The 13,654-nt window shown below is 44.3% G+C and overlaps 1 protein-coding gene across 3 annotated transcripts in view; it reads right to left on the bottom strand.

The window, feature by feature from the left end:
• ARIH2 (ariadne RBR E3 ubiquitin protein ligase 2) overlaps positions 1-13,654 on the bottom strand; it is a 72,527-nt gene that overhangs the window by 54,087 nt on the left and 4,786 nt on the right. For 2 of the 3 annotated variants that reach the window (XM_029051604.1, XM_029051605.1), the window contains exons 2-3: positions 12,936-12,999; positions 10,806-11,193 (exon numbers count right to left, since the gene is read on the bottom strand). In XM_029051604.1, coding sequence (XP_028907437.1) covers positions 10,806-11,081 — 276 coding nt within the window. In that variant the 5' untranslated portion in view covers positions 11,082-11,193; positions 12,936-12,999. The remainder of the gene's footprint in view (positions 1-10,805; positions 11,194-12,935; positions 13,000-13,654) is intronic. The other variant, XM_029051606.1, reaches the window with a different exon arrangement.

The raw sequence follows: 13,654 nt of genomic DNA, 5'->3' as shown, positions 1-13,654 counted from the left end.
TAGCGGGAAAGTAGGGCCGGGGTGCAAGTTCTCAAGTATATTTGGGGGACAGCAAGATAAGTAGTCCCAGAGTGGGAGAAAAAAAGTCATATCTACTCCTTCGATACTGCTCTGGCAGCTGTTAGCCTCCGACAAAGACCCAGCAGTAAATCAAAATCCTGCCAGAAGACTGAGGAATTACTGAGACCCCTTCCTTGTGGTTTCCATTGTACTCACTGGAGGTCGGGTTGTGCTCATTTTTTCCACTGCTCTTGTCTATCAAGGCAGAATATTGGGGGTGGGGGAAATAATGTTTAGGAACATTTCTGGTTGCTGCATCCACAAGTCACTTGTGTACATATGGCAAAGATCAAGGAAAAGAATTTGAACATTTCCCAAGAATCTTATTTCAAATCACAGTTGACAACAGCTTTGACCTTCAAATAGAATCTTGCACAAGATTGGGTCAGCCTACAGGCCCTGAGCCCAACTGACCAGGTTGGAGAAGCCCATCCGGCTAGGCTTGGATGGCACCCTCATTTTTTGAGGGGGTGGGGGAGAGGGAGGAGAGGGGAGCCTGACATCTTGATAAGGATGCAGTGCATTTTGGGGACATGAAATCTTTCCTAACACTGGCCACTAGAGAGGGTGGAGGGGCACCACAAAGGGAAGGCCCTATACCTTCTATGGTAACATAACCAAACAACACTCTATCAGAAACTTCTGCACTCACATCAGGGCTTTCTGAGGAGTGTCAGAATGGCTGCAGAGAGAGAGAGAGAGCGCACGCGTAGTCCAAGGAGGTTTTGGGGAGGATGAACAGTAGCCAGCCTTGCCACAACATCCCATGGCCCAGTCTCTCCAAGGTTCAGAAGTGTGAAGCTGTTGAGCCAGGCTCCTCTCAGCCCAATATTTTACTGGCCTTTTTGCCTTTCCTCTCCTGGACTCCCCCCTCCCCACCCCCAGGCTGGCTCTCAGTTCTGTAATGTACTGCGGCACCCGGCATTTGTCAGATACGGTTCAGTAGCCCTCGTGGCAACTGCTGCAAGATGCAGGGGCTCACAGAACGGGTACTGGGGCACTAATAAATACTATTGTCTTCTGGTTTGGACCGGCTCAGGCCTATTTAGGCGTCCCTCCAAACACCTTGCTGTGGACCAAAATAGCAAACCGAAAGGGATAATCAGAATCCAATCAGGTTGGATCTGTGCCAACCCAACCAGATCCAGTTGCTCAGATCTCATGCATGGGGGGATTATTTTTAACTCACCTCCTGTTGGAGTCCAAAGCTGCAGGTGAGTGCAGGAATGCCTAAGTCCCATTTCTGAACGAGAAAGAACCAACCTCAGGGGGCAAAAATGGGGCTCTATTATTCAATAGTATTTACTGAGCGCTTACTATGTGCAGAGCACTGTACTAAGCACTTGGAATGTACAAATCGGTAACAGATACAGTCCCTGCCCTTTGACAGGCTTACAGTCCCATTCCCTGGAGCCCTAGATAGCAGGCAGGTCCAGGTATGAGGAAGAACAAGAGGTCACCTGAATTCCCTTTCTGAATCAGGTAACAGGCTCCCAAGGACTCTCCCCCTGCAGAGTCAGAAAGGGGGCCTCAGGCATTCCCCTGCTCCCGGCAGCTCCAGGTCCCTTGTGGTGGGTTACCTACAATGGGACCTAAGAACCCAGGTCTCTTTATTATTCAGAGGAGGCTGGGACCCAAACACTTCAGATTCAAGTTTCTTTGGTTTCGTTTTGTACTGCTCTGAAATCAGGGTAGTGGCCGGCCCTCACTATTCATGTGGGGGTCAAGTAGGGGAGGGAAAGAAGCCAGCACTGTCTCTTCCCTCCCCCCAACCTGGCAGAGAGATTGAGGGAGAAGGGTGGACAGAGGAGAGAAAAGGATAGGAGTCGGAGAGAAGGAACCTACCTTGATTCAGGAGAGAAGGTAGAATGAGAGAACTGGAGATTTGTCTTCAGTTGTAGATTGAGAAGTGGGTCTGCTGGTTGGGGCCTGGGTGAAACCCTGGTTAAGGGGGGCGTGGGAGGGGTGGGGGCATGGCGGGCCACCTACCTGGACAGGAAAGTCCGGTCTCATTGGCCCCAACCAGCAGAACAGCTGAAAATGAACTGCAGACTAGGGCTGAGGTAGAGTTCATCTCCAGAGGCATACCCCGGGCTACAACCACCCCACAATAAACTGCAACCCAGAGACACGACCTGCATTAGTAGATGTCTTTTTCCCTCATGCATATGTCCAACGGAACCCATTGTCCAGCCAAGTGCTACCGGCACATAAATCCCTCCTCACCCCCTCCAGACCTGGGCAGAGATTAAACAATCAACAGTGAATGGACTGTGACGGAAGCTCTGGCCACAGTTTGTGTCAGATTTTCAAGGTGCCGAAGAGACTCCCCTCAACAGCTAGTCACAGAAGTTGTTCACTTTGGAAGGCAGCAATTTAGAAATGGGTGAAGAGGATGTCGATGAGTTACTTGCATCTCGTTCAGAACAATCATCCAGTGAGGACCTCGTTAAGCTTCAACAATCGAATGCATCTTTGCAAACAGATGAAGTTATGGTTTCTCCACCGCCGGCTAAGATTTCGGGTTGTTTAACTCTTGCATCAGTTTTCAAGAAAGCAGATCAACTTGAAAAGATGAAGACTATCCCCTTATGGGAGAGGGAAGTTCCAAGGTGTGCACGAGTTCAGAAGGAGTTAGTGGGCTACAAGGTGTTTTATGAGGAAGGCTGCTTGTTGTTCAATACTAAAATAGACAAATTCTTCACTCAAGTTAAAAAACCACTACCAATGAGCAGAAGCTTCTACTTCTGTGAAGAGGAAATCATATTACAACTCCTTATTTACTGCTACACCCCATTTAGCACTCTTAATTGGTTCCAGGACAATAAAATGTTAAGTGAGGGGGCGCTTAACAAAGCAGTTTCCCATAGGAAAAATGAGGTGTGCATCAATGCCTTCCTGAGATCAAAAACATTGACCAAAACAATATAAATCTATAAAGTGATCCAAAAAACAAAGTAAAGCTAACTATTAAAACTTACATAAGATGAAATGTAAATATGTGCCAATAAAAAAAAAATGTGAAGTTAAGCAATTAAATGTTAACTTAGGTACACATAAAACAGAAACATCTAAGTACTTCCAGGGCTGCTCTCCTCACTTACTGGTTGTTTCTCTTCAGTCTCAAGGGTCATGTCAGTGGGGATGTCGTCGTCTGAAACAGGGCACCTAGAAGCTCCTAAAGTTAAAGGTGCTGCAGTGATCGAATCTGTGGCAGATGCCAGATTTGGATCTGAACAGAAAGCTCTCAAGGGTCATTTGTTACGTGGCCTTGTTCTTTCCAGCACGTGGTTCTTTGTAGCCGTGTGCCGTACTGTGCAAAGCTCTGATGACCATGAAGTTTTGGTCCGTACTAAGATCACCTTCTTGGGGAGGGGCGGGGAAAAACTACACTTCTTCCAAAAGTTCAATTGCTAGTCCCACGTGCACTGTGGTTACGGTCCTGGCTGCGGCATCTTCCGCCAAAGCTCTCTGCTGACCCAAGCTAGCCAACAGTTTTTCTTCATGAGATTCATCACCATTGTCAGATGGTTCTAGGTCATTCATGCCACATCTCTTTCCAAGGATGATGCTCTTTTTGATGGTCTGTCTGGTCAAAGCCTTGGAAAATCTGGCACACAATTCTGCAACGACCTTCACCACACCCCATTTGTGACTTTGGAGGCGATCTCATCCTACCTACTTGCACGCCTGATATCGTAGCCCATCCAAAAACGGTGAGCGTAAGAGCACTCTTGCCGGCAGTTGCTCCGACTGCCCGATCAAAGATTCAGCCAACCTAAGAAACTTGTACGATAGCCTGGTCCGTGGTCCGCAGAACACAGGTGGGGTTTGGAGGAAGATAACTTGAACATGCTGACTAAGATCTTCAAGGATGGCTGGATGGTCTGGGCAATGTCAAGGAGCAGCACAGCCTTGTAGGCAAGGTTATTTTTTGACCCACTACACTTTGACAACTAGACAAAAATAAGAAGCGAACCAGTTTTCAAGCATTATGTGTGTTATCCAGGCTTTCCTAAGAGCTTTCCTGAGCAGGGAAAGATTTTTTGCAAACTTTAAGAGCCCTGGAGGTCTCATAACGATAATGTTTTTAGCTTAAAATACCCAGCTGCTCTGCCTCCAATCAACAGTATCAAGCAATCCTTCAATACCATGAACTCTTACGTCGTCTTTTCTTCTGTGGAAAAGAATGCCACAAAGGGACCTTCTTTTCTGTGACACACCTTTTTCATCCACACGGAACCCCAGCTGAGGTCTGTTAACCTCTCTCCACTATTAGTTTTGCCAATGCTAGTTTAAAGGCAGCAGCACCTTCTGTGTTTGCGCTCACGGACTTGCCAATCGTGATAACATTGCACCGCTGAGTCAGATGCTTGAACCTACCAAACCTTGGTTGGCCTTAGTGTCCTCCAAGCCCTTCTGCAGGTGTTCATGCAAACTCCTAGCCTTAGCCTGAATGCTTAAAAACTCAATGGAACCTAAGGCTGAGTTTGCTCTTTTATCCAAATACAAGTAAGCACTCCCTACTATAATGGAGACTTAACTGCAGTGATGGGGGTAACAGTCTTCCCCGATTCTATCTGCATTTTTAATAAGCACTGTTGGCCCCTGACCAAACCATAAACTTTGTATCGATGCTCACTTGAGTCCAGACATTCCAGCACTTAAACTGCCAGTCTTCTCTGAATGATAAAAATAATCAATGATAATACTCTGTCCTAGCAATGGTAAGTTTTGTCAGTACAGTATTTTGTAGTCGATATGTACTGACCCTCTTTGTATAACAATTTGTCCTGAACCTTCAGTGCAAGACACAAATGCCATCCACCCAATCTGCACAGCAGCTGAGTAGGGGGCCCATGTATGCCTAACCCAAAGAACAAAAGTATGCTGCTCGGAGTGCACAACCAGAGAGCTAAACGACGATCCACAAAAAAACAACTATTTATTATCTGCTCTCCCCCCCCCCGCGCACCCCTCCCCAAAGCCTACTCCTCCTAATTTTTCCATCTAACGTTGCTAACACCACCACCTTCCCCATGACAGAAGCCCACCACCTCAGCATCATACTGGACTCCTAGCCGTTTCACCTTCAATCCACCACCATATGCTGCCAGCTTTTTCTACAAAAGATCTTCCAGATCTGGGTTCTTCCTCTCCACCCATCTACCACTACGGTCTAAACTCTAGTCATACGTCCTTGCTGATTTCCCTGCCTCCAGCCTCTGCATGCTGCCAACAGATCTCGGGGAGCAGCGCTCAGCATTCCTCTCTCCACTCCTCAAAATCGTCCATCGGCTTCCCGCATCCCTCCAAATCACACAAAAATTCCTAATGCTCGGCTTCTAGACTCTTAGCCCAACTCCCCTCCCCGCACTTTTCATATTCGTTCTCTTCACCCATTATTCTCCAGCTCACTCTCTTCGATCCTTTCAAGCTAACCTACCTACCTACCACACCTCACTTTGGCCTTTTCTGCCTTCCTTTGTCCCCTCACCCTTACTGCTCCCCCAGGCCGGAACTCCCTCCCTCCCTCCGCAAATCCAACAGGCCACCCCACATTGTGTTCCCCACACTGACTGACTCTCTAGAAATTCCAACCCCTATAACAAGCTTTTCCCAATTAGTTCCCAGCACCTCAAACTGTGCAAACTCTCCAGCAATCTCCAGCACTTATGGACTGATACCAATCCTGAGCACTCTTGTATATATGCTACTCAATTAACTCCTTTAATTTCTCTATTTGTAAAGTTTCGTGACCATCTCCCCCATTAGAGTGGTAAACGTCTCGTGGTCAGGGAATGTGTCACTTGCTTGTTTTGTATTTCCCAAGTGCTTAGTACAGTGCACACAACCAGTGGGTGTTCAAATACTATTACTGCGATTGTGAGAGAACACTAAAACAAGAATACAACAGAGGAGTTAATGATAATAATGGTGGTATTTGTTAAGCGCTTACTATGTGCAAAGCACTGTCCTAAGCGCTGGGGGGATACAAGGTGATCAGGTTGTCCCACGTGGGGCTCACAGTCTTAATCCCCATTTTACAGATGAGGTAACTGAGGCACAGAGAAGTTAAGTGACTTGCCCAAAGTCACACAGCTGGCAAGCGGCGGAGCCGGCATTAGAACCCACAACCTCTGACTCCCAAGCCCGGGCTCTTTCCACTGAGCCACACTGCAGTATTTAATATAGTGATGGGCTTTGATACACCACACTACTCTATTCGCCTTCTTCCCCACCTAAAGGAGGTGTTTACAACCTACAGTCAACTATCAGCAGCCCTGTAAAATTGAACCCACAAGAGAAAAAAAAATTCACATTAGGTAACCCACTTTCAGCTAGTAAAGTAACCAGCCATGAAATCAAGTTTCTAAAAGAATCCTGGCCAAATGGTAGGGTGGGGAGACAAACAAGAGACCATGCCATTTTATTTCATGTAAGTTTATTTTCTATGTGCTTTTTTTTCTTCCCTACAAACCTTCTTCTCTAAGATTTTTCTGCTGAGTTGCTGTTCCACCAGGAAAATCCTTGAGAAGAACCTTTATTATGAATGTGTGTTGGGTGTGGTGGGTTAGTGGGCTTTTTTTTGTGTGTTTTTAATAAATTAAAAATTTATTAAAGATCCATGGTCTCCTTTCCCTTCCTACTCCAAATTTTCCATCACCCAGGGCACAAAAGTGTACATCTCCATTCCCCAAATGACAGTTTGTAACAGCACCCCTCTCCAAAGCTAAAAGTGTATTTCTACCCCACTACAAGTTACTTCTATGTTCATTCTTTACCGGGTCTCCACAATAGACTCAGGCACACTTTTATATTTTTTCCCTCCAAGACACCCCAAAGCATTACAGAAATTGACATGGATGTCTCTGGATAAAGATATCTGGGAAGAGTTTAGCTGAAAATATTTGTTTCTATATTCATGCCATCGAAATTACAACACTGCCCGACTTGGACTTGCCCTTTCCATTCAGTTAACTTCATAGGAAGAAGAAAATATCCTCACTTACCACAGTAAGATACAAGCTATGTTCTTGTACCTATTCTTCAATCCAATGAACTAATCTTATTCTTCGAGAAAACACTCCTTTCATTAAGACTCCCTCCCCTTGCTGTAAACCGTAGTCATTTGAGATAAACAAATTACTTGTGATGTTAAATTGACAAGCACCCAATTTTTCTTTGATTGTTCTCAAGACAAACAAAATCTGGCAGCATGAAGACTAGAGACTGTGGCTTCCTGCTATCTTGCTTGGCGGTTTGTCCTTTTCATAAGTCCCCACTACCCAGCCCTGTGTGCAGACACACCCTGAATCAGCGTATTTATTGAGTGCTTACTGTGCATAGAGCACCGTACTAAGCACTTGGGAGAGTACAATATAACAGAGTTGGTACACACACCCTTCCAGCAGAGAAAGCAAGGTGGAAAGTCCAACTTGAATTCTTCTAAATACGACAGCAGGGTTATACTCTTTAAAGAGAATGAAGTAGGACAAAAATCTTCAAGACACAAGCAGCAGGAGTCTTAGGATTGCCTGTAACGCAGTTTGGAGATGCAGAAAAACCAAAGGACTGGAACCCTCAATTAAATCTGTGATCTTGCATGGCTTTCCTAGGACATTTTGGTTAGGAGGCATTACTTTCAGACCTATCATCATATAGGATCTCTTTTGTGGAAAGCAGTGAATGTGCCCTAGTACGATGCCACGCACATATAGTGGGTGCTCAGCAAATATTTGTCAATGACGATGACCTTTCCCAGCTGGCAAGAGAAGGAACATTCCGGCACTAAGCTTCACTCCAAGTAATTCTCAAAGACAAGCTGGTTGTGTCTGACCTACCCCTTTCCATACAGAGCATGCTTTATCCTGCAATACAGTTTTGTACAGACGAAACTTTTGATCTGAAGAGTATGATAGCAGTTCCAACTTCCAGTCAGACCCAACTATTTCCAAGTTGCAGGATTTTATTCTCCACTTCATTACTCAGACACAGGCATGCAAAAACACCTGACGTCAGACCACAAGATTAGAAGCTAAACTGCAGTTCAGAAGCTAGACTCATAAATGTTTCAAGTGTGACGAGGCAAAGCTGATTCGTACTTTCAATTCGCATCTCAATTTTCAGTTCAGTGAAGATGCTACGTTTTGTTAACTCCCAGATCTACTGAATTTAATATCTAAAAGTCAGCAAACCAGAGATTTAAGTTTCCTCACAGATAGGTGCTGTACAGATGAGATCAAACCTGAAGTTTTCTTAAAGCTTATTTGAAGCCTTATTCCAATCAACTCTCCATGACTGAGAATATAACCCTATTGAGGTTAGTATCATATGCTGCATTATAGGGCAGTGCAATTTTCTTTAAATTCAACTACGATCCCACAGAACCACAGTTTTTCCACCTTTTCCTTTCCTTCAACACACCACCTTGGCAAAGAGGTTCTGATTCACTTCCTGCCACATTAACACTTTTGGGGGCTCAATCCCCAAGAAATCTTATTAGGATCAAATACTCCAAACCTATGCCGAGCTTCTAAACATGACTCCAAGTGGCTACAGTGGAAAATTGGACTATGAAGTCCATTAACCCCAATGAACGTCCGGGGCTTGAAAACATCTACAAAAAAGGCTAGTCAGTGGGCCAATGGTCCACTTTTCCTTAATCTACCGGAAGGAGTCAGTAGCCGCCACCAACTTCTCCCCTCTACTCTTTAGCCTCCCTCCTCATGAAAAAAAAATCCCACCTCATTGGCTCCAACAGGCCAAGACATTGGAAGTGATCCAAAAACCAGGGCTGGGATGGAGTTCATCCCAAGCGCTGAACTGATGGCTACTGACTTTTGGAGAAGCCTGACTGTTTGCGCAGGGTAAACCAGTGTGCTGGAACTGCTCCCGGGTGGGTCAGTTTGGGAGATCAGGAATTTGCAGAATCTGCACTTTTCCTCTCCTGATACTTTTCCCTCTCTAATCTGCCCCTAGACCCAAAGGCCACTTTGCCCTATTTCTTGCTTCTTCTGCACTTCATTTTTCTTTTTCCCCTCTTTTCAACAACTCCTTCTTTGTTCACATCCTCCTGTCTCCCTTCTCTTCTTTCCCTTTTATTTCCTCATTTTTTCCCCTTTTCCTACTTTCCCCATCTTCACTTGAGGAAAGGAACTGAACTGAAATCAGAATATTTTACATATTCAGGTGTTCGTAGGCTCTCAGTGCTTAAGATGAGTTTAGATTACTAGACCCAAAGAACCACTTTCCAAATCCACATCAACACGTTTTCCTCCCCCGAGCACCACAACTACATTTAGCTAGGAATAGAACTTGAAAATTGAGGCAGCTGGTGGAATGGGGCCTGAGGGTTGGAGATGTTTGGTTTTTTGTTGTTTTTTTTTAAACAGAGGTGTGACCCAAAGAAAAGGCAAGTCCCATTACAAACAATAGTTCAGAAATGTTGGGGCATGAAGACTGCATGGGCCTTTTTCCTCAATTTGGGCTCTCTAGTGATGACATCCATGCAATCTATTACAGTTTCTATAATTGAGTCATAAATAGGCTTTAGGTTCCCAACCATTCTTTAACTCAGTCTACCTACTTGGCAAACCAGGCAAGCATAAAGGAAATTAAGGGATTCCGCCCCCCAAAAACACACCCTTTCTGATTCATATATAATTGTTTCAACGGCCTCATCTTAATTTTATCAACCCATGGTATTTACTGTGTACAGAGCACTGCACGGAGCGCTTGGGAGAGTACAATACGATATCATTAAACACTGGCCACCAAATCTATTTTACTGGGAATTCTATTTCACAGGCTCCTGTCTTTTTTTCCTAGGTAGAGCTGACAATAATACAAATCCACTTAATCACCACAAATCCACTTATCAACTGGGTGGAGCGGGGGTGGGGGGTGGGGGGGGGGATATCCATCCTTATCTTCCCAAAGATAGAAACTTTAATAGAGAAATAAAAGGATGAATTCCAGGGAGATGGGAATCTCTTTTTGAAAATGCATGCAGAGGGCAACGATAGACTTGGCCAAAGCCACATAGATACAAGAGTTACAGGACTGCCATGACACTATTTACCACAATGAGCCACTTATACATACACACATTCACGCAGATTGTTATTCCTAAAAAAAAACAACAAACCCCCCCCCAAAAAAACCAAAAACCAAACTCAATATTCATACCAAGACTCACAGTCCAAACAAGGTGCTGTGAAAGCTAAAATTAGTTTTAGAACTCCTGTCAAGATTGATTTTACAAAACTGACAATCTCTTAAAACAATAAATATTAGTCGCTAGTACCCGGAGCGAATGAGCTCATCAGCCTAGTGCTTTTTTTTAGGGCACTAAGAGGGCTGATGTTTCTCTTGATGTCTAGTAACAATGAGGTTGAGGATTTGTGTTATGACTTTTGTGCTCAGCACTTCTTACCCCTTAATGGTGAGTCACGACATTTTCTGAAAGAATCAAAGTCAATCCTTGCCGTGCAACTCTGCCTGCCTTTCTGATTTCTTTTCCCTACTTTTCTGCTCAAAATATCATCAGGAAGTCCTCAGTAATTCTTTCCTGAAATATGCTCCAACAGACACAGTTTATGTTTCAGTCCTACCTTCCCCGCTCTAGGGCTCATTTCAGCAGTTCAATTCCCAAACTTTAAAATTGAAGTTAGTCTGTTCAGCTTCATCATAGGCTCTTCGCTTTAAAGAAATAGTTTTCTGAAATCAGCAACTCTGCTCACCTTTAACACAGAAGCCAAGCTGACCATGTGCTCGTTCAGGGTGCCTTCTGACTCCTTGTAAGTCAGGCAGGTAAACTGGTATTCCTCTGGATCAAAGGCATCTGCCCCCTGCTGCTCCACATCATTTGCTACCCCCTCATAATAATCCTCTATATCCCCAGGATCCTCTTCCTCCTCTTCCTCCTCCTCCTCCTCCTCCTCCTCCTCTTCATCACAGTTTGGGTCATAGTCCTCTTCATTGCTGTCAGATCCCTGGCTATTCATATCCACCGACATCTTAATGTCCTCCTGCCAAGCTGCAGATCAGGAAACAGTTGCTGCTTTCCCCCCTCCCCCACCAAATTTTACCGTTTACTGTTGTCTCAAAAGCACTAGATGTGTCTGTCTTCTGAGGAGGAAGAGAGAAAAAAATGTTATTTTTCATAAGGATTTGGAATAGAAACAATTTCAAGATGGCTCAGTGCTAAACCCTCCCTCCCCCTACTTCCTTGCTTGCAAACGACTCTCCGCAAAAAGTAGGAGGGCTCTGGTCAACTCAGGCCAAAAAAAATCCTGAGGGGGGATGGGGAGGGGGGGCAGGGTAGGGGGAGCGGGTCACAGGGGAAATATTTTTCAACCTTAGGAGAGGCCTTATGCTACTTGGCCAGGTATCATCTCAGTTTCAGCAAAATGCAGTTCTATGTGTGGTCTCTTATGGGAGTGAGCTAAGGTTAGCTATGTCAGGTTCAACTTGAGAGAAAATGGTCAGTTGTCCCTCAAGACACAGCCCCAAAAAAGGCACAATCCCCTTGAGTTCTTTAAGCAGCCCACTCTCAAATACTGGTGAAAATGAAGGACAGAAAAAATCATGGATAATTTAAACCCACAATGTTCATTAGCCAATTGCTTCAACCTTTTTCCCCCCCACCATACTTCTCACTAGTGTGACTAACAAGAAGCAAAATTAACTGAATTGAGTTATCCCTTCTTTCTGTACACCCTTGAGAGGAGTGCTACCGAGCAGTGAAATGGCCAACAGAAAGGGGAGTTGTGGGACACAGAGTCTTGTTGAATACCTGACAAGCAAACGGTCTACAAATTCCACAAATCTGAATGATTTAAAGTGAACTATATCTGAGTTGATATAAAAAACAAAGTTTATTTACTTGGCTGGGATCTTATATCCACAGAGTAGAAAACAAAACAATAAGAGGCCAAAGGAAATCAGCTATTTTATTTAACATCCTCAGTAGGACTGAATATTAAATTCCAAGTGGCAACTCTAGAAGCAAAAATAGTAATAGTCAGATTTAACATTCTAATTTTGAAACCCTGCTGAAAGACTTCAACAAATTTCTGGTCACTTATCTCTCTGCATTTTTCAAGTTTCTAGTGATCATTCAACAGCCAAAGCAAAAGCATTTAAGCATACACTATTACATAATTTAAATCAGATTAACAGGAGCCTAAAACTCAAGCTTCTATTCTCAGGAGCCTGGTCTAGTGGAAAGAGCATGGGCCTGGGGGCCAGAGGACCTGGGTGTCTAATCTCAATTCTGTGCCAATTGCCTGCTGTGTGATCTTGGGCAAGTCACTTTACTTATCTGGGCCTCAGTTTCCTCATCTGTAAAATGGGTATTAAACATTTGTTTCTTTCGCCTTTGGAACCATATTCAATTGGATTATCCTCTATCTACCCCAGCACTTAGTATGCTGTTTGGTACACAGCACACACTAAAGAAATACCATAATTATTAGGAGCAATTTATAAACCAAAAGATTTTTCTGGATACGAGCACAGATTCTAAAGAAAGATCATTTTAGAGGGGCCAACACCTTTTCATTTTCAATCGCAACGCAAAACGGCTGAGATTTACTTATGTGTTGCAGATTCGTTTACCCAAAATGACTGGATACTTACATATATTTGGAGTAAAAATGTGGCTATCAGCTAGTGTAAGTTTGATGCCCTGGCTGTCAACTTTTGAATTCTATATTTTAAAAAGAGCACTGTAAAGGTATAATAGTTTTTGCATTTTACTTTTGATTTGAAAAATCTGTTTGGGAGGACAGGATCACCTGACATTCATGAACCCTGAATATCTTGATGGCACACTTTTTAAATAAATTGGTAAATAAATTTACAAGTACCATGAATTATTGAAGATCTGCCGTGACGGTATCACTCAAACACTCTGTAACATTTAATTTGCATCTACAATTAAAAGAGAACATGATATTATTTTAAGTTAAAAAAATGGAATCCTCCATTTTGGCAAGATGATTTTACAGAGAGGGAGAGTGAAGAGACAATTAGGGGCCAAGAAAAGCTATCGCTAATGGTCATGTACATCGTTAATCACATCTAATGACAATTAACGCTAGTTGGATGATGTACATTTGGTCTCCCTACCCAACCCAGCCTCTCAACGCACAAATCCAAACCCTAGATTCCACCCTCTCCACTGAACGACTCTGTTGCACCCCGTCCCTCCAACGACCTCGTAGCGCTAACCCGCAGCCTCGAATCACCTCCACGGAACGCTTCCTCTGCTCAGACACTTGAGCTGCAGAGTGCTGCCGGCCGAATCCAGACATCAGGCCAACCTCATCCGTCTCCAACTCATCTTCGCCTGTTATTAACTCTGCCCAGCAACAATCTCTCTCCACCCCTGTTGACCCCCACGCCCACTGCCCGCCTCCACTGTTTCTGATTAAATTCCCTTCTTGAAACCCCTCTCTCTCCCCACCCCTTCGGGTGATCTTGCATTTTATTTCCCGCACGAAACTGAAACCGTTGGGTACCCGTAAAACTTGCCCGGAACCTCTCTGGTCCCAACCTCCTCCTGCCCCCTCATTGACTCTCCCAT

The sequence above is a fragment of the Ornithorhynchus anatinus genome, chromosome X1, assembly GCF_004115215.2.
Source record: "Ornithorhynchus anatinus isolate Pmale09 chromosome X1, mOrnAna1.pri.v4, whole genome shotgun sequence".
Classification (NCBI taxonomy): domain Eukaryota; kingdom Metazoa; phylum Chordata; class Mammalia; order Monotremata; family Ornithorhynchidae; genus Ornithorhynchus; species Ornithorhynchus anatinus.
The sequence above is the reverse complement of the archived record's forward strand: the minus strand, read 5'-3'. Positions and strand labels throughout refer to the sequence as shown.